Source organism: Corvus moneduloides, chromosome 16, assembly GCF_009650955.1.
Source record: "Corvus moneduloides isolate bCorMon1 chromosome 16, bCorMon1.pri, whole genome shotgun sequence".
Taxonomy (NCBI): Eukaryota; Metazoa; Chordata; class Aves; order Passeriformes; family Corvidae; genus Corvus; species Corvus moneduloides.
The window spans coordinates 3847054-3874033 of NC_045491.1; the positions used below are offsets into that span (position 1 = coordinate 3847054).

The 26980-nt window shown below is 41.4% G+C and overlaps 2 protein-coding genes and 2 long non-coding RNA genes across 7 annotated transcripts; 2 read left to right on the plus strand and 2 right to left on the minus strand.

Annotated features, from left to right (window-relative positions):
- The first annotated feature begins 881 nt into the window (after positions 1-881).
- On the plus strand, positions 882-6665 carry GPER1 (G protein-coupled estrogen receptor 1). The gene is made up of 3 exons (XM_032126387.1): positions 882-1055; positions 1612-1757; positions 3101-6665. The coding sequence occupies exon 3, from the start codon at positions 3531-3533 to the stop codon at positions 4602-4604; it is 1074 nt and encodes a 357-aa protein (XP_031982278.1). The 5' UTR covers positions 882-1055; positions 1612-1757; positions 3101-3530; the 3' UTR covers positions 4605-6665.
- An 11346-nt stretch (positions 6666-18011) lies between these two features.
- On the minus strand, positions 18012-19468 carry LOC116452220. The gene is made up of 2 exons (XR_004243437.1): positions 19396-19468; positions 18012-18154 (listed from the first exon to the last, which is right to left on the minus strand). It is a non-coding gene; the product is annotated as an uncharacterized LOC116452220 (long non-coding RNA).
- A 59-nt stretch (positions 19469-19527) lies between these two features.
- On the plus strand, positions 19528-20891 carry LOC116452221. Its single transcript, XR_004243438.1, has 2 exons — positions 19528-20285; positions 20409-20891. It is a non-coding gene; the product is annotated as an uncharacterized LOC116452221 (long non-coding RNA).
- A 1447-nt stretch (positions 20892-22338) lies between these two features.
- On the minus strand, positions 22339-25557 carry ZFAND2A (zinc finger AN1-type containing 2A). 4 transcript variants are annotated; one of them, XM_032126373.1, is made up of 6 exons: positions 25350-25555; positions 24685-24779; positions 23857-23988; positions 23516-23667; positions 22897-22986; positions 22339-22487 (listed from the first exon to the last, which is right to left on the minus strand). In XM_032126373.1, the coding sequence occupies exons 1-6, from the start codon at positions 25402-25404 to the stop codon at positions 22478-22480; spliced, it is 534 nt and encodes a 177-aa protein (XP_031982264.1). In that variant the 5' UTR covers positions 25405-25555; the 3' UTR covers positions 22339-22477. The 4 variants fall into 4 exon arrangements, with proteins under 4 accessions (XP_031982264.1, XP_031982263.1, XP_031982265.1 ...); XM_032126372.1 differs by having other exon boundaries at positions 22339-22986; positions 25350-25556; XM_032126374.1 differs by lacking the exon at positions 22339-22487 and having other exon boundaries at positions 22985-23114; positions 25350-25557.
- Positions 25558-26980: the final 1423 nt, after the last annotated feature.

A 26980-nucleotide genomic window follows, 5' to 3' on the forward strand; every position in this document is an offset into this window, starting at 1 on the left:
GTGGAAGCTCTGAAGGACAGAACTAAGTACAGCAAAACCACATGATCAACAAACAACAATAAAGACTCTCTTTAATCCTGTTCTTTTATGACAGCAAGAAATTAAGACCTTCAAAGCTGGTATCACAAGATTTCTCTAACATTTATATTATTCCAGTCCTACAGTGCAATCATATTTGTACACTTCCCAAAGCGAAACACTTCAGGCTCTGTCCTTATCATCCTCTTGTATTAAAACACTGCATTCCACACACAGTGGAAAACTTCTTGTTCAGAAAAATTTTACCAGCACCAATCTGTGCAAATATTCTTTTGATCTAAATCATAACTGATTCCAAAAGTATTTAGGAAGAGCCATCACGCAAGAGCATCTTAAAAAACTTTTTCAGTAACACAGCCAAAATCCTCTGTTCCTATGCACAGCGTGTTACAGAAAAACCAGCAAATAATATACCTGCCTCAGTGAAGGCAAAGTGCTTCTGCTCCCAAACCATTCACGTAAAGCACTTCTGCTTCACTTTTCTACAGAAATCTTTGTAATCTAAAAATATTTGACCACTGTAATTGGTGTCATACATCTATTAGAATGACATGTTAATTGCTTACTCCACACTTCTGAAACTGTCACATTGCCTTCCTGAAGTCCTAAATGCTGAGATCCCATTCATCTTATTCCAGCAGCAGCAGAATGCTGCATCGATGTACACTTAAACGTTCAGGTGTCAGATCAACATAATCACAGAAAGCAACTTCCACAAATAAAATATTGCTCTTTTCTGAGGAAGGTTTGACTTTCTTCCCTTTCTAAGAATCCTGGCCACCAGTAGGTGGTGTTACTGGAAATGTCAAGTAGGGTTTTTTTACCCCCTGCAGATGAAATGCAAAATTCCACCAGCAACACTGGTGGTTTAATGCAAAACTGAGGCTCCTCATTCTCTGTAGAGTAAGCTTATTTCATCCATGTGATCTTGAGCTGAGCAATTCTAAGAAGTAAGAGAATGACAACATATACCTGAAAATTTAAATACACACAAGCAAAATGGGATCGACTTGAAGGTAGGAAAACTGAAATTTATCTTGGCAGTTCAGCAAATGACTCTTCTCAGATGCTTGATGTCTTCAATCAAATATTTCCTTTTAGACTGCCCAGAGGCTTTTAAAAAAATAGCACAAATAACAGTAATAATTGCTTTATATCTATATAAAATATGCTTCATTGCAATTTCCAAATAAATCTCTTAATTACTGATCAGCTGAGCTCTAGCTTTGAACGGACTATAAAACTTAAAAAAACCACCAGAGGCAGAAAGGAGGATGCAATGAACAGGAGGCAAAATAAAACCGACAAATACGAGAGAAAAGATGCTTGAGTAGTTCTAGTAAAAAAGAAACCAGCAGAAACAGGGTTAATTCTAGCCTTATAAGGCTGTTCAGCAGCACTTCAACTGCACACAAATTAGAACAACCCTGGGAATCTATAAAGCTTGTTTTATTGCCAAGGACATGCAGCAAGATCTGCATTTTGCTCTTGTAAACTATCCTTTATTTAATACGTTCTAAAGCAGAATAGACTTTTATATGATTTTTGGTTTTACTGCTGAATCATCAACAGGTGGCATCCACTGCAGCTCTGCACACCTAAATGCAAGTTTTTACCGAGAGGACAGTGGAAGTTGGCACATCCATTACGTGTGCACCCAGCAAGGACCAGGCTGCTGCTGTCTGGAGGAAAATCAGCTCTGAAGAAATGGAATTAAGGTAAAATAAAGTGTTTCACAGTACATAGTTACCTGTAATGCTTTTAATTGCTGGGCTTTTGGCGGCCTTTCAGATGTAATTAAAATCTGACCACAGACCGACCTTTTAAAATCAATTGCTCGGGCTGTTAACTTATCTTTTATTGTATTTAAATCTGTTTTACTGCCTTATTCACAAATAAAAGGATCTTACATAAAGACAACAGTTTATGACTGACTTCCATAGATGCTTGAAACAAACACCGAACCGTCTTCTAATAAGTGTAATTTCATATGGATATTTTAGCAAGAAGATTTACACTATTAAAATGATTCAAAACACAGCAACAGGTACTGGGAACTCACGCCTGTTTCATTAAGAAATAGAAGCTCTGGAATCCATATCTTTATTTAAGCATCTGTAGCTATTTCTGATTACTTGAATACATTTAAGGAAACTCAGAGCTATAATTTTGACTAAAAATATTCTAACACTCCTACTCCACTAGTGGTCAGCTCTTTCCTCCCCCAGACTGCACACTGGCAGGATTTAAGTCATTAAAATGTGAAAATAGGCATGAATTTTACTAGCACACAATTTTTTTAATATGTTTTCATGTAAATAAAAATCAAGGCTTTGATGGTAAGAGGAAGATTAGAGCAGCTCAAAATATTTAAACCTTAACACAAAATACTGTGGTTTATAATTTTCTTGCTGTTTTATTTGTTTGGGGTGTCTTTTGTTTGGCTCTTTCTTTTTTTAAGCAAACTTCTCGCAATGCTTCAAGTGCATAACATTCAACATTTAGAAGTAAACAAATCTGGCAACTGGTATTTTCCATTACTACCCGGAAGTCAGTGAAACATAATAAATCACAACGGAAAACAAATAGAGTATAATAATGTTGGTGTAAATCAATACGCTGCTTGCATTACCTTCATTTCTAAAATTTGCCTTTCCCTCCCACTGAAAGCAGCAGGAACCAACTGCTTTTCATCTCTGTTGCCTTCTCAGCCACAGACTCTGCTATTTATTAGCCTTACAAGCTGATAGAATAAATATATAATCTATATATGAAAAAATACAATTTTTCTTTAATAGGCTAAACTCACTAATCTGATTTCTCTGTGTTTCTGCATTTTCTAATACTGAACCTTGAAGGGGGTGCACAATTTTGACAGACCTGCCTTCACGATGTATCATCATTTAGAAGAAATTTAAATTCTTTTAAGTGAACCTTTGCATATGTATTAGAACATGATGTTTCCTACAACCTCAGCTGTGATGTTAGGTTAGCAGAAGCTAATGGCACATGGAACAGTGCTGGAATATGAGATTAATCGTTTTCCATTTGCAAATTGCAGGTCCAAGGATGCTCATTGATTATTAAAAGAAAACAAATGGAGCTAGAATTCCACAGCCTTCCAACTTGCATGAGGAAACACTGTTGATGAAAAGCTTGTATTAAAGAGACCCAAGTACCACCATGGTAAAAAGATTCCTACATGATCTTAAGGCATACAGGAAGTGCAAATTCTCTCATTTGCAATGTATATAGTGTCCTGTAAAACAAATTAAGACATTCACTATTTGTAGTATTATATTTCAGTCAGTTTTAAGATAATTAATCTGACTTCTAAAGCATTTTAGTTTCCTATACAAAAGTCTGTATCTTTTTCAATTTCAATAAAAAATGCTTACTAGGAATTCAGTTGAAACCAACCAAAAACCTGGGTTTTTTGGTATTGCCACCAAACTGTGAGTACTAATACCTTTTCTGCAGATATTTTAACCATGGAAACTTATTCTGCCTCAATATCACCTGTTATATGTAACAGCACAACTTTTAACCTGAATGGATCCCATTTGTGTAACGAAAGCATATCCTCTAGATTAGCTGATAAATCAGAACACCAACAATATGTTATCGGCCTTTTCTTATCGTGTCTTTACACAATATTCCTTTTTCCTATCGGTTTTGTGGGAAACATTCTGATACTGGTTGTCAACATTAGCTTTCGGGAAAAAATGACAATTCCAGACCTTTACTTCATAAACCTGGCAGTGGCTGATCTCATTCTAGTGGCTGATTCTCTCATTGAGGTGTTTAATCTTGACGAGAAGTACTACGATATCACCATCATCTGTACCTTTATGTCTTTGTTCCTTCAGATCAACATGTATAGCAGCATTTTCTTTCTGACATGGATGAGTTTTGACAGATACCTAGCACTGGCCAAAGTAATGAGGTCCAACCTATTTCGCACTATGCAGCACGCTAGATTGAGCTGTGGGCTCATATGGATGGCGTCCATTTCGGCAGCTCTAGTCCCATTTACAGCCGTGCACTTACAACACACCGGAGAGGTCTACTTTTGTTTTGCAGATGTAAAAGAAATCCAGTGGCTAGAGATAACCCTGGGCTTTATTATCCCCTTTGTGATCATCGGTCTTTGTTACTCATTAATTGTTCGAGTCCTTATAAAAGCACACAAGCACAGGAGTCTCCGTCTGCGGCGACAGAAGGCTCTGCGCATGATTTTTGTTGTTGTCCTGGTTTTCTTTATCTGCTGGCTCCCTGAAAACGTCTTCATTAGCGTCCAACTTCTCCAGAGGAAAAGCGAGCCCGTCTCTTCAAACAGCCCATCCTTCAGGCATGATTATCCTTTAACAGGACATATTGTGAACCTAGCAGCTTTTTCTAATAGCTGCTTGAACCCCTTAATTTACAGTTTTCTGGGGGAAACCTTCAGAGACAAACTGCGACTGTACATTGAACAGAAAACAAAAATGTCAACACTGCATCGCTTCTGTCAGGCTGCCTTAACGTCTGTCATTCCTGACAGTAATGAGCAATCAGAAGTCTGATTTAGTGTCATTGTATAAAACATATGACTGTGAAGTTGTGCAAATAGTGAACAAAATGCTTGCTACTAACAGAAAAAAAAGTGCATTTGTGTGTGTATATATATATATATTGTATCGCCCTACTGAGTATTGAAGGTTTATATTCAAAATGTTTTTATGACAAGACTTTAATGTAGAAGAATATGTTTTAGTCAGATTTATATTTAATTATGAACAGGATTATTAAAAGCTGAGCACTGAAGAAGCTTTATTTTGTATTATACATGTATGAGTGACAATATAAGAGAAAATTTTATCAATTTAGGAAGACTCTAGATGTAATCTGATTATCAGAGATGATACTTTGCTGGTGTATATAAGGTACTTCCACTGAAATAATGAAGCTGCCGTAACAGCGAGGAAAAATCATTACAACATATTGATGTGGAGATGCATAAAACATTGATTTTTTTCCACCCAAACACGTTAAGATAAATGACTCTGCTTACAAGAACTACATAGTACTATCGTCACTGTATTCTAGCATGTCTTCCATTATTAGGTTTTTTTAATCTTAATATAATCAAGCACAGTGATGAGTTTTTGTCTCTTAAATGTAATCTACTGTTTACATCAGTACTTGATCAAAACTAAAATCATCTGTAACTATATGCTCATCTCAAAGAACTTCACAGAAGCACAATGTAGTGCTTCATTCTGTCTTTTAAGGATTGACCCAAATAATCTCTCCCAGAACAAACATAATTGGCCCTTTTGTCAAAAATGCCAGTGCACCAACACTGAGTACATTCACACCTGCCTTCAGATTTGAGTGCACATTACATGAGATCTCCTCACTTTCTGTGAGTCTCTTCTGATTGCCAGAACAAAATGCTGTGGTTTTTAAGGAAGTATCACTTTCTGCAAAAGATATTGTAGATATTGTGTAGATATTGCTTATGAAAGTGACGGGAACCTCAATTTTCAGAAAGGAGGAACACACATAATGGAGAGTGTGATTAGTGATCATCAGGTCTGAACTTTGTGCACACCCATCCCACCTCCAGAAACCACCAGCCTTTCAAGACTGTAAGATGCATGTTGGATGCTTTGATCATTTGAAGATTAATTACAGGAAGCAAACAAATGATAGCACCACTTACTGGAAAACTACAGTGTTTCCTTTCTTCTAGCAAATAATTGGGTTTTAAATCTGATTGATGTTTAGCACAGGTTACTCCTGAACTTGTTCAGGGGAAGCTATAAAGTTCCTAGAAATTAGCATGCAAGATCATTAAAACATCACTTGCTGCATCTCTCAAGTGAACAAACTCATTTCACTTCTGTGCTTATTGACTGAAGCACCAGAGCTCAGCAGAATAAGATGCTCTGTCCTATTTTCAAATGTCGTATATTAATTAATTAGCACAATAACAGATTTTAAAGGATTTTTAAATGTAGACCTTTAAAACAATGACTAAAGCCACTAAAGCAATAAAGAAAACAGTGAAAACGATGATTCCACTCATATTTCTCACGAAATATCTCAAGTTTCCTAGTGGAAGTTTTGGCCACAAAAGACCTGACCTATAAACAGAAAGGCCACAAGACGATGATGGTTGAATTTGAAATAGATAGCTGGATATTCCAGCAGGAACTGCAGGGTGGAATCTGCGGCAACTGCAGATTATTTGCAAGCAATTGCTAATCATAATCTAAAGAAAAATGTCCTTTGGTCCCATCCTCCCTGTAGAACACCAAATAGATCTCCTCTCATAGCACAAGTTGCTAAAAACCACTCAGCAAGTCATCTCCCACCACTGTGCTGCATCACACGTAGCCCTTTCTCGTCAGTATTTTCCCTTTTGGAATTAGCCACAATTACTCAGGTCCCATGGATTGCCAATAGACATTAATCACACCATTAAGGATGGCTATTTCAGACAACAGCCAGCTGCAGGAAGGGATCATTGTCTTGGCAATGCAATTCTGAGGAGTAGGACACATCTTGAGCTTACAGATTTATTAGGTTTGTGCAACCCTGACACTTGCCACGAATAAAGAACTTATTTGGCGTTACAGGAACACACTTTCCCAGTTGTAGTTCTTGCTTGTTTTGGTTTTATAGGAATATGATCCTTTTCCCTCCTCCTTCCTTCCAATACAGTGATCATGTTTTTGATCAAGGCTATGGTAGAAGCCCTTCTGCTACTCCTGCAGAACACAAATCAAGAAAAGTCTTTGTGCAGAAGCTTAAAATAATAAACAAACAGCAATACCAAACGCCTGCTCAGGCATCCTACAAAACAGCTTGTTTCGAAGTGATCAAACTCAGTAATATACAGTGAAATCTAGGAAAGATCAGATTACTATAGCATTAAGAAAACAATATTTACTCAGCCCAAAACAACTTACGGCATGTTTAAAACCCAATTACAAATCTACAATACCTGATGATTCCTTACTGCTGATATTTTGGCACAGGCTTATGAACTGTGCCTGAAATTACTAAATTTAAACATAGTTCTTACTTTAAATGCAAAGCACTCTCCCAGCTGAAAAAACTGCACATTTATTCCCAAAGCTTTTTTTTAACAGTAACTCTGTACAAGTAATATTTACAGAAATGTCATACAACTTCCATGTGTTTATGTACACAACATGCTTTCTGCAAGCCACCATCTTGCAGTAACTCGCTTATCCATGGACCAAAAAGATCTCAGCTTGGTATGTCATTTTCTTTAATTTCAAAGAACATAATCACCAGTAAATAAAACCTTTTCTAGAGTGCAGAGGAAAAAGGCAATGGGAGCAAGAATTTTGATACAACTTCTTCACTTTTTTTTCCTCTGGTCTCTCACAAATTGTTTAATTGCTGAGTTTAAGGAAAGGATTCCATATGCCTTTCTCAAACACTGGACTGATGACAACGATGAGATTTAAAAACCTGTTTACCACAGATGCTTACTATCTTTGCTGTAATAGTCTATAGCAAGTTCCAGCCATGAAATGTCTAGTGTTAGGAAAAGCTCACAGAAGAGAGGAGAGAGGGAATAATCAAAAATTCCCTGAAGCCATTAACTGCTTTTGAAAATAATACCTTAGCACAGGAATGCCTTGAATGCACAGAGTATAACTGAGTATCTAGAAACAAAATCAGTGCAAACAGCACAAACTAGCAGCGATCTGGACCTGATGCAACTGAAAGCAGCAGGCTTCCCTCAGCTGTGTAAAAAGATATGAGCAAAAGAGTTACGTGAGACCTCTTTAACATGTTGAAGAGATTCTGTAACTGCATTCTTTTAAGTTTTAGGAGATACACTAAATACTGACTGCAAAGACACAACATCCACGCCTTGAAAATGCAAAGTCGGTCAGCCTAAAGATAAAGCTTGATTCATTTATGAAAAGCATTACAGGATGGGAGGGCATGTGACAGAGAATTTGAATCAATGAGTCAGACGATCCCAGATTCTGTGCAAGGCGTTGATATAATACGGGCAAGATGCAAGAAAAGTCACCTCTCCCTTCAAAAGCTTGAAAAAAAACCTGAGCACAAAGTTTTACAAGAAAATGCTTGTAAAGTTTCAGACTAAGTATCTGTGTTTCAAACAAAATTCACTGGCTGTACAGTGCAGGCTCTAATCTTTTTTCCAGCCATCAAGTTGTGTTAGAGTCTAACTGAATTTTTTCCCGTGTAAGGATTTTGCTGTATTCTCTCAGCTGTTTATTAAGACTGCAAAAGGGAAAAGGTTGTCTGGACAATTTTAAATGGTTAGGATTGTCACATAAAAAATGTGTTAAGAGTGGTTTACCGTAAGTAAAAGCATGTCAAGTTCAACCCTGATTATCATTAATTCCATTGGAACTTGTTTCCGCATAACTAAAAACAAGTGAGTGCATGAAGAAGCAGGTTTGAATTTTAATAGCTACTCATGAAGGTGAGCCAATGAATTAATTTGATTTTGATTGAAAACAACGAAGATAAGGGCTTGATTTGAATTTAAGGGACAGTATCCTTCCATTTCACTCTAAGTCTTACCTTACCTATTCAGACCATCAGAAAAATATTTAATGTTTTCACCACAGAAGAGCACAGGGCCAAATGAACTGCTTATTTGTCCTTTTTAATGTTCAAATTGCAACATCATGTGATAGGGAACAAGTCACTTTTAAGCCATGCACACAGAATACCTTTTCTCTACACCCTTAAGCTCTGCTGTCAGGGAGGTGTGTTGTGGCACATGCCCTGTGCTATGTTTTAAAGAGAGACACACCAGATATGAAAATCTGAACACCCTCCATCCATATTTATAATTTAGGTGTCCTTTCTTCAACAGTATTACCCAAACTATTTATTCCACAGTGACATTTAATACAACAAACTTTTAACCCTTGGGTTTGGGCTTCCTTTTAGACTTCCATTCCATCACATGGCAGCATGACACAGCCAGGAGCTCAGAATAAACAGCTGCATATTGAGCCACCCTACATGCCAACACAGGAGCCATGCCCTCTCAGGACTGCAGACTGTGCAGGATCAGCTCTACTTTCAACTCCCCTTCTTACGTGCTACTTCATTTATTTTACATATGTCCACTAACTGCCACTACAAAATATAAAGATGCTTGCCTGAGTCTCACAAAGTCACCTGCCTGTTTAGAATGGCTTTTGAAACTGTTCAACCCCCACGATAAAAACCATATTCAGGTTTCCAACCTGTTTTCTCACATTGTTCAAACACTCTGCTACAGGTATATACAGACATTTCAAAGGTCTGAATTAAACTACTGAGCTGTTCATTACCAAAAAGTAAAATCCTACCTTCTCAAAATAAATATTTAATGCAGCAGGGTAAGCCTTTCCAAAGCAGCAGCTTTGCTTACAAGTCCCAGTTCACTTGACCTGCAAGCAAAATCACCGAAAAGGTTTAAGACCTTTCCAAATGACATTGAATGTGTTTTCTGGAAGGACTATTAAAAAACTGTGGGGAGAAAAAAGACATAGTAGAGAAACAGGAAAATTATCAGGATATTGTTGAATTGTCCTTAGAATAGGAGTTAAGGCGATTTTTACAGAAAGAGCTCAGTGGTAGAATTGCCTAATAGTGCTGGAGATAGATTTGTTTTCTGCCTCAGCAGCAGAAATATTTCCTTTCCCAGGCATTCCCTCAATAGAAACAGTAATTTAGTGGCAAATCAGATTTTCTTCCTTTCATTCTCTCTCCATTCAGAACTACAAAAGAGAAATAGCCTGTACCTGACTACAGAAACCTTTTGTGCTCTGAAGTGCACACAGCAAACTCAGAAAGAAACCAAAGAAAGAGCTCACTTAAACAATGTGATAGTATTCCAAATATCCACCTGTCAACTGAGTATCAAGGTGGGAGGAAGATACAGACAGTGACGTGTGGGGGAACTTAATTTATAAACTTGCTTGGCTTCCAAAGACAAAGTCAGAATAATTACTTCTGATATTACAAGTTCATTCTCCAGAACAGTGAGAAACATGACACGTTATTTTCTTATGCTAATTAAAGCTGCCTGATGATGGGTGACACTGTTGGAGTGTTGTGGGATCAGAAGCCCAGCCTTGCTGGCAGAGGCACTGCTGGAGTCAACTTTGGAACACACAGAACCTGACAGCATCCTCAGCCCAAAACAAGGTGTCCACGAGGACCACGGAAATCTGCCCCTGTCCCCTGCTGATCTGTGCTCTTCTTGACTCTCACAGATACCGAGTGAGACCTTTTGTGTCTTGGCCAGAGATTTCATTCCAAGACCTATTGGATCAGGACAGTTGACTGCTTCTATTCTAAGCCCAAACTAGATCATGAGTTAATCTAGACAAATCCTTGTAAAGACGACAACCACAGTTTAAGCAAAGCATGGTAAATTTTACAATTAAAAAACCCCAACTTCACAAGTTTATTTAAAAATGCCTTTGGAGTACAGGCTTGAAAGCCATGAAAGATGGGACTTGCATAATAAAACAGGAAAAGCTTGTCTATTCCGACGGTATTTTTGAAAAAAGAATGAGCCAGTGAGGTGCATGAAGGCTCCTAAGTTTACAAAAAGCCCATGACCAGTTTCAATGACCTTTGTATTACAGTTCAGTGCAACAGCTCTGTAACCACCGAGTTATTTTACGAGTGGGGAAGGATGAATAACTCCCCTTTAGCATTCAGTCCATAATATAAAGGTAGGATGCAGTAACAGTTACTAAAAGCATGTCTTTTCCACGGATGCTTTGGATTTTCTCTTCTCTTTACATAACCACTCTGCTCCCTTTTAAGCAATGCAGCTCTAAGCTCTCAGTACATTCTCTGAACAGCTTTGACGTCTTTCAAACTCCGAGATGGCAGGAAGAGCTGTCTGCCCTTATGTATATGCTGTTTGCAATAGCCTGGTTTACAGATGCAAATTATTAAGATAATGCTGAGAAATTTAATAAAACACTGGTTGATGCTCTTCCGTTTGATGTCCTACAGAACTCCTGTGGGATTCAATTAGAAACAGGTAAACGCATTCAAAGACAGAGTCTGGTTCCCTTGTCAAATACCTTCATGCTTGTACCCTCGATATTTCAGGCAGGTTCTAAAAGTCAAAGATTAATTTTCTGTTCTAATTACTTGTTGGATATAACAGACAAGCACTTTCCAAGTATTTATTAATCTGTGTGGCTTTGATCTAATACCCAAGAGCCATTTTATCTATGCTGTAATTTATTAACATACATAAATATACACTGATCTTTCATGTGGTCCACAATATTGCATCTAAACACAAAAGGCATTTTGAAGGAGAAAACTTCTCATTTCTCATTCATACTATGGAAGGAGCCATCACCTCCCTTTTATCTGGGCCAAAACACTGGGGGGTTTAAATTTTTGAATCTATTTCATCAACACACAAAAAGTCATATTTTATAAAAATCATTATACCAGACTCCCACATTGTTTAAACAAGCAGCAGCATTTCATCAATGACAGGGCTGCTTTTTAGAATAAGCTTATTTTAAATATCCAAATCCATGCCATTTTAGGTTTTTTGAACCAATTAACATTAACAAAACAGTATGAAGAGCAATAAAGAGGAAGTAACAAATCCACAAGAATCAGGCCTCCATTAATATATTATACTATACACATTTCCAAGTTTTAAGCCCTGTCAAGAATAATTGCCTTTGAATGCCCATTTCTCTGCTCTTTATCCTGTATCAGAATGCAGCAAACATCCTTTCAAGCTTACAAGTTAATTTCTTGCCAAGTGAATGCATTTTGTGAATTCAAACATGTTAATGGGACTTTTTTTTAATTGAAGTTACACATATTTTGAGGTTTTGTGCCAAGTTTTCTATACTGAACCATTTGGGCCTTTTCCAGCAATTTTCATTGATGATGCCTCTCTCTATGAGGAGTTAGAAGTCATCAATACAGAACCAGAACAAATTTATAATTGAAAAAGGGCAAAACCAGTGTTCTCACTGGACTGGAGCTGGGTGACACAGCCAAGCAGACCTTGCCTTTGCTCCTTCCACAACTGAACACTCAACAAATTCAACCCACAAGTGAGAATCCTGTCCTCAATTTCAATTTTGTTTAAATATTTGCAGCTAAGGCATGAAAGCAAGGATTTATACTGGAAATCCAACAAGAACCATCAAGGAAGGTCTCACCATCAAGCAGAGAATGAGGGCTGAGAGGAAACAAGTACGTGCTCCAAGAAGAGAATGAAGAATTTCCCTTCTTAACAGCAAAGAAGGGACTGTTGTGTTTCACCACCAAATTCCCCATCAATTTAATACCCTGGCTTTATTAATAAAAGTAGGGAATTAACTTTGAATGGATACAGATTAAGGCAAATACCCGGAATTAGCATGAAACTCTTGCTGGCTAATATGTAATGAAGAATGCACAATTCCTTTAAACACAAGTAAGAAATACACCACATATTGTTTATACCAAACACAGTTGGGGACGTGAGCCTTTCGCCTGGGAAAACCATCTTCAAAGTAGCAACTGTTTTCCCAGCTGTGAATACTCTTTCCTGGGAAATCTATTCGTACCATTACAAAAATAATTTTCAAAGGAATGTAAAATTATTCAGCCTAATCTATGCACATCCATATTTCAGACAAGATTCTGTACCTTCTTAGACATGTCTGTTTACAAAAGGCCTACTATTCTCTATAAACACTACATGGGTGTCACAATTAAATTTACCCCTTTTTTAAATAAATAAATGTATGGTAATTTAATAAAATAATCTGAAGCAATTCTATCAATATTCTGATGAAGAAGTGTTAGCAGGAAACCAACGCTTCAGTCCCATAACCAGCTGCCCTCAAAGTTTGTTGTTTTGTGGTTGGGCTTTTTTTTTATTTTATTTTCCTAATTTGAGAAATATTGCATAGATAAGAAAGCAGATTAACCAAGCAAGATGTCACACAGTAAGCCATAAATGCCACATGGATTTAGAGGTTCATAATTATTTCCTATAACTATCAGAAGGCCACCACACAGAGAGGCACTAGAAGCCAGTGGACCAGCAAACTTGTCTCTTTGTGCAAGTAAAAAAAGCCCAAGCAAATAACCCAAGAATAGACATTCAACTGAAAGGCAGCCCAAAGCAAAGAGAAATAGGCCCAATGTTTTAATTATAGACTGACAAAACGCAGCAGATTAACGAGAGCACAGTAATATCCATCCTGACATTTAGCTTGGCCACTTGGAGAAATAGCTCCCACCCCCCCTTTATCACTGGGAAACTGCTTTCTGCTGATGTATCTTTCCATCAAGGCACAGGGGGAGATGGAGGGATGGGGGAAGATGAAAGATTATGTCATCTTCTCTTCATAACATGGACAAAACTCTATTTGCATGTTAAAGATACTTTAAAGCTGGTCAAAAAAAACCCCGTGTGAGACGAGATTCTTATTCTAGGAGGTTATGCTAAATAAAATTAACTTTTTGGAATTTATTTCCTTTTTTTTTTTTCAATATTTAAGATTTTTTTTTTTACATATTCCTTGAAAAAAAATCAATAACCCCAGATAACACTAATGCTTACAACAGAGGATTAAGCAAGCACAGCAAAACCAAACAAGTGCAGGAAGAGTGGACAGTGGAATTGCAATGCAAACAGTTTCCAAAATATACTTTTAATGTGTATAAGATACAGTTAATATTGGTAGCCTGGTAATCACAAGAAAATCCTGCAACATCACACTAAGTTGTTAACTTCATGGCATTTTTTTTAGGGTGGGAAAATATAAACCAAGTTATTTTGATGGCTACAAGATAAGCTTCCCATTAATTAGAAAAATAAATTAAGGGAACAATAAAGGATTACTGAGTTTGTTTGCAAATCATCCACAACTCATTATTTCACGAACAGGCTTTGGGATGAATTAGTGGGTTGTCGGACAAATAAATACACTGTCTGATGACAGCTTTGCAGTATCTGCTGGATCAGTTTGCACCAATGTCTGGTTTGCATTCATTAAACATTCAAATTATTACCCCAGTTACCCGATTACAAGCAGCATTAGAGATCATACCAAAGCAGCATTCCTAGTTATTCCACCGAGCTCATGCCCAAGATGTTTATCTGCACAGCTTAAACATAATTTTATGGGGTTTTCCACTGCTACAACCAAACAGTGATTTTAAAGAATCTTTTTTTTTTTTTTGTGGTTTGCTTTGCAGCTTAATAATTATATATTGTTCTTTATGATAACCTCCAAAAAGCCAAACAGAAAAACCCTTTCTTTACAAATTTTGCCATTTTCCATTTAGTAAACAGATCTTTCTGTTTGGGCACCTGCACACTCCGATGAAAGAACCACCATGAGCTACTTGTTTATTTGCCATTGTTTGTAGTATCTGTATGGAATCTCAAAAATTAAATTCCTTTCCCACTGATCCTGCCTTTAGCTGAGGAAAATGTTGATTCCTCCTCCTCCAACCACTTGCAACGCTGAAGATAACAAGAAAGTACCCACTGGTTGTATGAGCACTTCCTAAAGTACCCTTCAACCCAAGGGGATTTGATTTATAAAGATTGATCGTCCCTTAGTCATTGTCATTTTCCTGGAAGTTACAATGTTTACTAGACTAAATTGGGAAGGAACAGGAAATTAATATTGTTTTCCACGGATTACAAATTTTGAGTCTTGCCTAATACATGTTCTGTTCTGAAAGAATTTCCTACTGTTCTGCAGAGAGCCAGCAGCTCTGCAAACAGCACTGCAGCAACAAGAGCTGCCCGTAAACGACGAGATCCTTTTGACACAGTAAGGTCATTCTGGGCAGAACTCAAAAAGCCCTGGGAAACAAAGCAACCACACGTTGTTCCCTACCTACAGAGCTACAACTGTCAGGACTGCTGTTCCAGTAAGCTTTGCGGCATTGAGGCAGCTGAAAGTAAGGCTGAAAAAATCCATAAACAGAAGCAAAACAGGGGTAACTGCAAAGAAACACTTCTAAGGGTTCTGCTTCTTCAAGATGACACGTTAATGACACTGTAAATATTTTTTTTCAGAGAACTGAAACAAAATTAACTTGTCAGAAAAGATCCATCAGGAAGTTGTTACCTAAGAAGCCAATATTCAGCTTCAAACCTCCAGGCTAGATGGCACATTTTAAATCTCTTTCCTTCACCTATGTTACAGTTTGAAAGAAGAAACTTAAACATTCTGGTAGTTCAACATATAAGTATGTTAGTAAACTATAAAAGTAATTAAAAGACACGTAAAACTAATGTTCAGTGATTTAAAAAAAAATCTGTTTAAAAAGTGGGATTATTTCAAGTAGGTGAACAGAACAGTAACATTAGGAAAATCTATCAGAAAAACCACAAGGCTGAATTAAGATCTAAAACTTAATTAAACTTTAAAACTCGGCTCCACTAGAGATGTCTTATTTAGAGCTGTGTGGTTCTAAGATCACTCATGAAAACATTCATATTGGTCTTGAATTGCTTACTGCTATTTAGTGTAAACAGAAGAAATTGAGTAGATGAAAATCAATAAAACATCAAGATTACTCTGAAAGGTCAAGTTGTTCCAAGGAAAAATGCCTTAGTCTAAGGCTGGTAAGAATTTTTGAAACAAATTTCTTGAAGGAATGATCAGTGTACACTAAATCCAGTCACTTAAAACACACCTCAGCTTGCCTGCAGCTCTGTTACAAAATCAATTAGAGATTTGTATTTTCCACTTTGGAGATTAAACTTGCTGTACTGGAATTGAAAAAAAAAAAAAAAAAGTCAATCACAGGAAAGTGACTTAATAAACCTATAAACCTCCATCCCACCAAACACTTTGACTTCTTCCTACCACATATGAGACTCCTTAGGAAAAACTGGAGCCTACCCATCCTTACTTTAAGAATTTTCTTTAATTCAGTTACTGCATTAAAAGCCAATCACAGCTCATCAGAATCCAGTCACCATAATTCAGGAATTCCTGTAGATCTAGCAAAATTCCAGCTTATTTTAAAGTAACAGAAATCAAACTAAAGAAAGTAAGGGCGCATAATAAACCCTCTCAGCAGTTGCCTTAATTTTTGTTCCAAATTTCTTACTTGGAACCATCCACACTGAGCACAGAGTTCCTCCTGATCTTCCTGTTCACACAGAGCAGTTTTACCTTGGTCTCTACTACCCTTTCCATGCTGACAACGTTTGATGACCAAAAGCACTTTAAAGCATAATTGCCAGTGTGCCTTAACCAAGCATTTCCCACAAAGCTGGGCGTACTTACACTGAGTAACAACCGAACTGCCAAGCAATTAACTTTCTTTAACCACTTCTAAAGTAAAATTGTTTAAGAGCTGCCTCGCATTTTTCATTCTCAACATTCACTTCAAACAAATAAAAAAAAAAGTGGTCTATTAACTTAGACTTTCCTGCTGTCAACAGTTACAGTTTATAAAGCTGATGCCAAGAAATGGCTTGTCATAGACCTTATATGGCATTCCCAAAAACTCACTATATACATGTTCAAGCCACCCACTGGCATCAACTTTTATGATTCCAAGAACTGTTGTGCTTACTGGTGTTCCCTAAGAGTATTAAGGATTCTTCTTTCCATGACTATTTGCTCTTCCTTTCACAGTCCTACAGTCTGCACAGCCCACAAAACTCATTTGGGTGTTCTAAGAACTTAACATTGGACATCAGATGGTCCAAAGAGGCCCCACTTGCCAGGGGCTTGAGGCCCACCTGGAATGTTTGGCAGTTTTACATGAAGTTATACAGACTGTCACAGGCAATAAAATTTTCATTTTGACATTTCAATTTCACACTGCTTTATTCTGGAAAATTATTTTCACTCAAATTCAACTTTAGCACTGCAAATCCACAGTCTATAATGCAAAGGAAAAGAGAAACATTCCCTCTTATTCAGCTATAAATGCAAAATTTCCTATTTTTGCTTTGACAAAGATGCAGTCTTTTCCTATTTAGGAACATTTATGCCGAGTTCAAAATTCAAAAATGTACAGACCTCTGAGTAGCTTCTGCCAATAGGCTGGCTTTTCTTATTTTAAGCTTCCCAATCTCTAAATGCAATACCTAGAGACACTTATAAATGCAAAAGTTCTTTAAATAGGTTCTTGCCAATAAGCTTAACTAAACTCTAACAGCAAAATAAGTACTAATTTTTAGTTATATGATCTGCATTGACCTATACAACTCATGATAAAGGAAGTAACAAGCAGTGTTCACATCTATTTTATGTTAGGCCAGGAAACACAAGAGAATTAAGACCATGGCTTCTTGAGGTGATCCTCAAGAATTCCTGAGGAAAAAAACCTGCTTTCCCTCTCCACTTCTTGAACTGCTTTCTAGTTCTTTGATCCTCATTCCACAGAAACCACTAAAGAACAGCAGAATTGGATTGTCCTGTTTATGCATAATTTCCATCACAAAAAAACACCCAAAAAACCTTCCAGCTCCAAGTTTCCACTTAAGTAACAAATTGAGATTCCTAATTTCATTCTCATAAAACAATTCATAAAATGTTCAGCAATACAAAGGGACTGCTGACACCTTCTGGCCACTTGACATTCTGTCCAAAAACCAGGAGAATTTCCAAGAAAACATCTTTCATGCTTTCCCAGGCACTCAGGATCACATGAAGACTGAAGCTACACCGAGACTGCCATATGACAGCTCCTCACTTGGTTCACATTTCACCCACATCCATTCTCTGTCACAGAAACATCCAAAACAAACAGAGATCACCTCTCTGCCTGCCACGACTGTACCCAGATTTGGCTCAATTCCTCTTTTCCTTTTAGCTTTCACTCTAGGCATATTGCATCCAAGGAATCACTGCAACTGAATGCAACACTACACTCATGTTCAGAACAGAATCTACAGCAACAACAAATCCATATCGTATTGAATTAAAGAGCCAAACCTGCAGCTTTTGCTTCTTCTTCTTCGGTTTAGTTTCCACTTCCAGCTCATCCTTTTGGGCCACATGTTGCTTCAGCTTTTTTCTTTTTTCTGCTTTCTTTTCTTTGTTTTCCACAATCATTTTCGGCATTCTAAAATGCTGTTCTGTAACAGAAAGGTTCAAACCACAGTTAGAACCTTTTCTAATATTAAATGGCAGTCTCACATACAGACAGTTATACTATAATTACACTGGTATGGTAATTATTTGTGACTGCTTAACTGTGAAATGTACGTCTGCACTGAAATTTGGGTCATTTTGGAGAATGTTCATGCCTCCTTTAGGAATACATTGTAGTTAAGGCACTGTAAAACTCAAATGCCAGTCTCCTGTAGGAATCTCCACACCTTTTGTCTTCTGGGGCCCTGTTGTGGAAAATGCCTCAGTGACATATAAATTCCCCATACTTGAAGCAGTGGTTTCTGCAGGTGACAACACACCACATTCAAACTGTTTGATCAACTGTCTACCTCAGGTAACACCAATGAGACCTCTCTCAACGCAAAATACATTCATGTGACTATTAGTCATCTCATTAATACACATCGGTGTGCACTCACAAGTAAGCCTAATGGATTACTAAAGGGTTTTAAGCCACTACTTCTGTTTAAACTGCAGGGTTTTTTCTGTTTTCATACAGGTTAATGTGGTACAACTACGCTTGAAGAATTGTCTCGTTAGCTTTAATTTTAGACTGACATACGGGCGAAGGAGTTGCAGAAAACACGGTTCTGAAACCAGGTCTGTTGTAACTCCCTACTATTTCTTTGTGAGAAAATCGGATTTAAGTGGCTTTCCCCAGTTACCCCAACACTGTCACTTTCAGCGTCAGTTTCACTACACAGGCAACTGTCGTCTCAATCACAAATATTTACCTTGAAACACACTCTGAAATATAAAAGCAACCCACAAACCCACGTTGGGAGGTTCCCAACACGGCAGAAGCTGCCACGGGAGGGGTTTGGCACCTCAGTGACGCCGGAGCCACACCTGGCACGTGTCGGGCACGGCCATGCCCTGGGCAGGAGGGCACCCCAAGGCCAGCCCCTACCCCCGGCTCCCCTGCACAGGACCCGGCTCCGCTTCATAACCAGCTCGCCTGGATTCGCTTCCCGACACGCGAACCCGGCTGCGCGTCCCCACACACCTGCCTGGTTCACATCCCAGCGCACACCCCCGGCTCCGCCGCAGCCCACTCAGCCACCGCCACACATGTGGCGTGGCCAGGCCGGGCCGAGCCTCCCCGCCCCTCCCGCAGCTCCGGGCGGGCAGGGGGACCCCCGGAGGAGCCGCCGCCACCCCGGGAGGACCCAGGGCTGCGCCCCCCACCCGTTCCCGCACGCACCTCCCGCAGCCGCCGCCTCACACATTCAACTGAGCCCCACGCTGGCGCCGCCGCCCGCCCCCTGCCTCTCATTGGCTACGGGGACAGAATGGAGGCATCTGGTTGGCTCTCGGGCTGTCAATCACCCCGCTGGCCAATAGGGAGCCCCGCTCGGAGTTAAAGCGCCCACCAGGAACACGTGTGCCGAGGAACGCTCTACCGGCTTCTGGTGGCGCGCGTGACGCCATCTTCCCGCGCCGAGATCCGCCTGCAGCTCCGCCCTTTTGCCTGGGAGATTCCCGAAATCGGGACCGTCCTAGGGCCTCACCGGGATCCACCGTGACCGTGGCAGGGATCCACCTGCACCCTGCCTGCGATCCCCCATGCCCTGGCAGTGATCGTTCCGTGGCCTAGTAGGGACCCCCAGCGCCTGGCTGGGTTCACCCAGGGCCGGACGGGGATCCCCGGGGCCTCACGGGATCCACCCACGGCCGGACGGGGATCCCCGGGGTCTCACGGGATCCACCCACGGCCGGACGGGGATTCCCGGGGTCTCACGGGATCCACCCACGGCCGGACGGGGATCCTGGGGCCTGGCAGCTCCCACCCCGCACTGTGGGACACCCGGTGGAAGCCAGCCCGGCGCTCCCTACACGAGTCGGGTGCTGCTGGTCACAGCAGGGTGGCGTGGGGGCTGCGGCCGCCGCTGATACACTGAGGTGTGGCTCTCTGGACAACGGCTGTGATCCCTTTGAGCCCGCAGATCCTAAAGGCCAGGTGCTAAAAGATCCTGAAGTCTGAGCCAGCGTTACCCGTGTCCCTATGGGCTCTGGTGCAATGCGTGGGAAGAGGCCAAGGGTGTGGTTTGACAGGACGAGAAAACACCTCCGAGGACAATTTCCAGGCAGCAAGTTGGTTTCCATGCTTTCATTTTCTATAAATACCACATGCACAAACTTTTCCACCTACTCTTGGCAATTTAAGGGCCAGAATTTTTGCCACAAACACACACATAGATGACACATTTTTTTCAGGACAACCTGAGACAGCGTTGTTGCTTCCCTTTGCTTGGATCCCAGCAGCAGCTGAGATGCTGGATGTGGGAGCAGGTCGTGCTGGCAAACAAGTCCCTGTACCATTGCAGGCATTGATGGGAAGAGGTAGCTTCTGCTTTCCTCCTCTTCCACCTCCTCCCCACACTGAGGTGCCCTCCGGTCCCCCTGCCATTGCTGCTGGGCTGGGAGAGCCTCTCTGCCCTAGGCTGTGACCATGGAATCCCCTTCCCAAACCACCGGTGGGGTACATGGAACCAGTTAGAAATTATACACAAAAGATATAAAATGTATATAAAATACAGCAATGGGCTATGGCTGAGTTAGGGCATTGGCACACAGAGGATAAGCAGAGGGTGGTGGTACCTAAAACTGAAGTTGTAATTTAAGCTTTTGCTCCAATGTGGCTAGGGAAAGAATGTTTTCTATGTTTAGACTTCCTAAAATAAAGACTGTGTTATTGCATATCCTATTGTGACATCCTGTGGTTAAGCACAGTATTACAATACTGTCACATCACAATCTTGGCTGCATGATTGCAAAAAATTAGATTATATGAATGTTGGAACTCATACCTATATTACATGTCCTGTTTGGCCAACTAGCTGTGATCTTCTCCAAAAAGACTTCTCTAGCATGAGAAATCACACTGGGCCAAACATTAATATGAGCTAGCACAGATACTTGTTCTGTGCTGGCCAGAAATTACATCTGTCCTTTCTTAGGAAAGGCCTATGACTCAAGGCATTGACTGTTTACATGCTGTCCCTGTGAAGGTCCATAAATCCACATTTCCTCCTTAAGAAGCATTCCAACTCCAAGAATTAAACTGTTTAAAGAGAAGAGACACAACAGCCTTGGCACAACTGCAGTACCCCTCAAGGCTGTACGAAGCACATGCATTAACTGCACTCCCATCTCTTACAGAATCACCGAAGATTATTATTCCCAGGTCAAGGAACTCGGCATCCTCTGCTCTGCAAAGTGCTCCTCCTCCCACCTCAGCAGCGCTGGGCACTCACAGCTGCAGGGGATTGAAGGGGCTGCAATTACCCTCCAGTTCGTCCTAAGCCAGCACTCCAGCCCAGCAGCCCCAGCATGCAGAGGAATGGCTCCAATGACACATGAAATTGAGGTCCTGACCCCCTGACACCGTCAGTAAGCCCTGGCATTTTTCTCACAATTAGCTGGATGAGAGGCCTACTTAGATCCCATCTGGGGAATTAGCATTGTTCATTAACAGCACATTTCCATTTCATCAACCTACAATATTTCGGGCCTCAAGCTAAGCAGCTGGATACTCATGCAGTTTTAAAGAGCCTGGAGAGCTGATCAGGATAATAGATGGAGCATTATCTGTTATGACTGCACTTGTTCAAGCTTTTCAGGAAGACAGCAAGAGCAGCCTCCCTAAACAATGCTGTGTTTTGGCCTTATTCTCATTACATGAGACACAGTTAATGCTACTTTCTCTGGCTTCCTTTTCTGCCTGAAACCACAAAATATATCCCTGCAAATCTAGATTTCTGTCTAAGAGGCAATCAGTGTTGAAGAATTATACTGCACATGCCTCTGTGAGCACTAGCCTTCAGACAGGGCCTGAAAAAAAAAAAAAAAAAAAAAAGAGGGTATAGCTTTATAAATAAAGTTCTTCCAATGACATTCAGAAACCAAGAGGAAGCTTATATAAACTCGCTTCACATTGATGTGAAGGATTGAGACATATGACACTAGCTTGTATTTCAGATTCTCATTTTGGGAGATTCCTAGTTCAGGCTTGGCCTGACCTAAGCAAAGCTGGCTGTATTTTGTACCAGTTGTAATCTTCCTCCTACTACCATCCCCCAGTTTACTACATCAAATATTTTTCATAGTATTGAAGTTCTTATTCCAAATATAGGAACAAGTAACATTGGCTTGGAAAGGGAAACAGTTTATTGAATGCACACAAAATTATGATACAAAAATAAGTTAATTGCATAGAAATTTAAAGAGAGAGAGAAAAGATTAACTCTAAAATAAAGGTTTGATCCAGATGTGAAGAGCCTCTACTATCTGCACCTGAAAGACAAAAATGCACTGGTTACACAGCTCGAACTTCCAGTCACAAGGAGTTACAACATGCCAGGGAAGAGCTTGGGCCATTTAATTTAATTCAGGTGTCTGCTGTGCTTTCCTCAGCATTCTGATGACACACCACTTTTCCAAACTCACTGAGCAGGTGGGAGACCAAGCTGCAAATACAACAATTTGGTGTCCTCATGCTTGTGGCTATGTGGCCACTTTAATCACCGTGGAGAAGCAGGGATTTACCTGTGCTGTCAGAGCCCCTATGCTGCACTCCCAACAGCATTTACAGGTCAGCTACCAACTCTAGAGCAGTTAGAGGTGTGACAGTGGCACTGGTGCCCGTGTGGACAGCAGCCAAGTCTTAAGAAATGTTTGCTTTTACTCCTTGTGCCGCTGATACCTGTTGTGCTGACGATTCCCATTAGATGGCACTCCAATTGCTCCCGGGGACTTGAAGGTGGGCTGAGAGGCTCTCATCAGAGCTGCGTATCTAGGAACAAATACAACCAGGCTCAGCACCCATGCACTCTGTAGTTCCACTCTTCCATCCAGTTTAATCATCTGCATCTGTCACACATCTCACACTCCTACTGCACAGAACAGTCAAGGTATGTCTGCCTGCAAGAGATAGATCTTTTATTAAAATTAAGTTTAAACTTGGCTTGTCAGGGTATTGATTATTCGTGGTTACTTCAAGGTGCTGGAGAGAGCTTTAGGAGTCTAGTATTTGGAGCCAGATCTCAAAGGGTGCTTGAGTTGGCCAGCGATTATTCTCAATTAGGAGAGACTGCACAGGTAAGCTTGAAAATTCAGGAAAGCATTTGATAAGCCTTTTCTCTTGGCTCAGAAATTAAGGCTGACATTTCAGAAATTCAGCCTGAGATGCAGAGGAACTCATGGCTATTTTATTGAGATGATCTGTAGTTTCCAGAATTCCCTGTCTGTCCAAGCTCCCCACCAACCCCTGACACCAGCCCTGAAATCTCATCTTGAGCTGAAGTACCACAAGTACAGCTCACCCTGCCTTGGAGATGGGCTGGCTGCTCCCTCTGCAGTCGTGATCCAGAGGATGCCGGTGTTTGATGCAGAAGTTGCCACCACACTGTTCACAAACCACCTTCATCATCTCTTTCCTTTTGCAGCCTGGCTTTAAGCATTTGTTTGTGAAGATCTAAGTAAGAGAGGACAGGAAGTTGGCAATGTTTGCTTTCTCTGAGCAATGACCAAGTTGAAGCACAAATGTTCAAGTGCCCTTAGAGCTAAGATGAAGCAGAGCAAGTTTTTACACAGTCTGCTGCCAGAAGGCCCAGCTTCACAAGCATTAGGAAGAGAGTTTAGACTTCAGCAGCAGTTTTCTTACCTTCTGCTTTTGCTGTGCTGGATTGTATTTGCAGTCCTTATCTATGTGTGCTCCAACCACAATGTCTGGGATTTCTCCCTTCTGCACTGGGATAGGTGTGTTACAGAGGGGACACACGGGGACCTGCACATTCTAAGAACACACAACACAGATCAGAATCACAGAATTACAGAATTGTTTAGGTTGAAATAGACCTTTAAGATAATCAAGTCCAACCCTATTTTTCTGTCTTTCCTCTTCTCTTACCCATAGGTGATAGAAGCATATTCCTAAGTGTTTCATGGTCTCATTTGCTAATACTTTTAAAGATACACTTCACAACAGTAACTGCAAATCAATTTCCAAAAATCATGCAGACATGCTTTGCCAAATCAATTTGTAGCAACATATTTGGTAAATTGACTTTAAATATCCTTTTGGCTTTTCTGGAATTACAGCCTTTGAATACCTCAAAGCCCAAGTACAGGCCAGAGATCAAAGTTTGGCGCCACTTGTTCTATTTATTTCTTCTGTAGTTTCATGTTTGTTGTCCTTCAATTTACAGGACTTGGACTGCAGAAAATTTTAGACCACAATACATTATTTAAAATATAAAGCACTCCTCTCTAAGGAGATGTACTATGAGAGAAAGAAACTAGAATCTATCAGTAGTGACCTCTGAAATGTCATGTTTCTATATGTTTGAAATCTGGATGCATCATTAACTTGCATCTTGTGGTTCTCCCATCCACTTTTATTGAAACCACAGATGAAGGTTCAGAGCAGCCCTTACAAATGACTTAGCAATTTGCAGGGTGAATTACTGACTCACGTCATACAGGAACTCACTTTCTTGTAGGCGGAGCTGCACTTGTGGTCATCATAACGGATGTGATCTTTACAGAAGACTTCCCCACATGCGTCGCATTTCAGAGGAAGGAAATCTGGGAGAAGAATAAAAAAGAAAACAGATTTTCACGAAACAAAGTTAACAACTCTAAGGGTACGCACAATAGGCTACAAATTCTAAAGAAATTTTTGTCTAGTCACAATCCAATTATCTCTAAAGAGGTTAGATCATTCTTCACAAATATTAAAACTGAAAACCCAAGAGTGATAAATTTTCCTCTTTTTATCTGCAGTGTAAGACGAACACAAGCCATAAGCACCTCAGGAGCTCTTCGAACGCAGAAACCTTAGTAAGCAACTAGTCAAGAGCTAAGAGCTGAAGTACAAATCCAAAGCCCAGCTTCAAAAATAATTTTATTCATGAAAAGCCATCCCTTAGCAGTTTGACACGCACAGCAACAACAGCTAGCACTCTTTCCCTAGAGCGACTGAGGGGGCACTCCAGCAGCAGCACTGGTGCGTGCCACTACCCACAGCAGCCCTGTACAGCCTCGGGGGACAGGAGCGGCCCCCCGGTACACGCGTTACCCCTCCGTGACGAGTCCGCCCGCGCGGGCGCTGCTCGGCGACTTCAGCCCGGGGCTTCGGTCCGAGCCCGCACTTACCCAGCTGTTTGCAGGAGCGCTCGGAGCAGTGCTCGCCCAGCCACGGGAGCTCCATAGTGCAGCGGGACCCTCGCTCCGGGGATGAGAACGGGAACGGGAACACGGGCACGGACGGGCACAGAGGAACGGGCGCAGCCGCCGCGGCTTTATCGGCTCCGGGCGCTGACTCAGCGCAGCCTCGTGCCGAGTCACGCTCCCGCCGCACGGCCGCCCCCGTGACGTCACGGCCGCCCGAGCCAATGGCGCGCCGCCACCGCCGCCGTCTGCTGCGCGTGCCCGGCGGGCAGCCAATGGGAGGCCGGGGGGCGGCTGAGTCACGGCTGGGGGCGGGGCCGGGGGATGGGGAATAGGGATGGGGGATTGGGGATGGGGAATGGGGAATGGGGATTGGGGATTGGGGATTCGGGATTCGGGATTCGGGATGGGGACGGGGACGGGGACGGGGGATGGGGAATGGGGGATGGGGGACGGGGGACGGGGGATGGGGGACGGGGGATGGGGGATTGGGAATGGGGATTGGGGATGGGGGATTGGGATGGGGATGATGGAGATGATGAGGATGGAGATGATGGGGATGGAGATGATGGGGATGGGAATGGGGATGATGGGGATGGGGATGGGGATGATGGAGATGATGGGGATGGAGAGGATGGGGATGGGAATGGGGATGCGGATGGAGATGATGGGGATGGAGATGATGGGGATGGGAATGGGGATGCGGATGGGGATGGGGATGGGAATGGGGATGAGCATGGGGATGAGCATGAGAATAGGGATGAGGGTGGGAATGGAGGTAAGGATGAGGGTGGGAATGGGGATGAGGATGGGGATGAGCATGAGAATAGGGATGAGGGTGGGAATGGAGGTAAGGATGAGGGTGGGAATGGGGATGGGAATGGGGATGAGAATAGGAATGGGGATGGGAATGGGAATGGGAATAGGGATGGGGATTGGGGTGAGAAAGGACTTGGGGCAACAGGGCAAAGGGAAGGGCATGCAGTTGAGTTCAGGGTGGAGGTGAGACGGGTTGGTAATGAAGGCAAGGGCTCTCCAGCTTCCGCAAGGCATCACATCCACAGGCATTGCTGCTGCTGTGAATTCCCTGTTGTGCAGGTGCCCAAAGGGATCAGAGTGCAGGGCTGTCATAGCCATGGGACACATGTGGGTGAAGGACACAGTAAAGCCCACGTCGGACTGGGATCACTGGAGTGCCATAGCCCTTTGCCACTGCCATTCTTATTTCAGTTTTTCGTCACAGCTTTGGCTGCTGCACCATCCCTCTGGATTGCAATGCTTAAATTATGGTACTTCTGAACTTCAAAATAAATTCAGAGAGCTTAATGAGAGCTCTGTCACAGGAGGCTGGTGCTCAGGGCCCTGCTGCAGGACTTCAGCATGGGCTAAACTGGTCAGGGTGGACAAGCTGCAATGGGCTGCAACTGGTTTGAGTGGACTGTGCTAACTGGTTTGGGTGAACAAGCCTCAGCTGCAGCTGTGGGTTTGCACAAGTCAACCAGAAACTTTTCCACCTGGTCTCTGTTTTTAAATGCTTGTCTCACTTTGGCAAGGCACCTTGAGATCAAGGTGTATTTTAGAAATGCTGATCTTGGAGGTGTGTGACCATACTGGCT

Coding starts and splice junctions, on each gene's coding strand:
- GPER1 (XM_032126387.1), top strand. CDS start 3,531: ATGGAAACTTATTCTGCCTCAATATCACCTGTTATATGTAACAGCACA.
- ZFAND2A (XM_032126372.1), bottom strand. CDS start 25,404: ATGGAGCTCCCGTGGCTGGGCGAGCACTGCTCCGAGCGCTCCTGCAAA. Junction 23,989..24,684: donor GCAGCTCCGCCTACAAGAAA/GTGAGTTCCTGT, acceptor GTGTGTTCTTAG/AATGTGCAGGTCCCCGTGTG. Junction 22,987..23,515: donor CAGCCCATCTCCAAGGCAGG/GTGAGCTGTACT, acceptor ATTTGTTCCTAG/ATACGCAGCTCTGATGAGAG.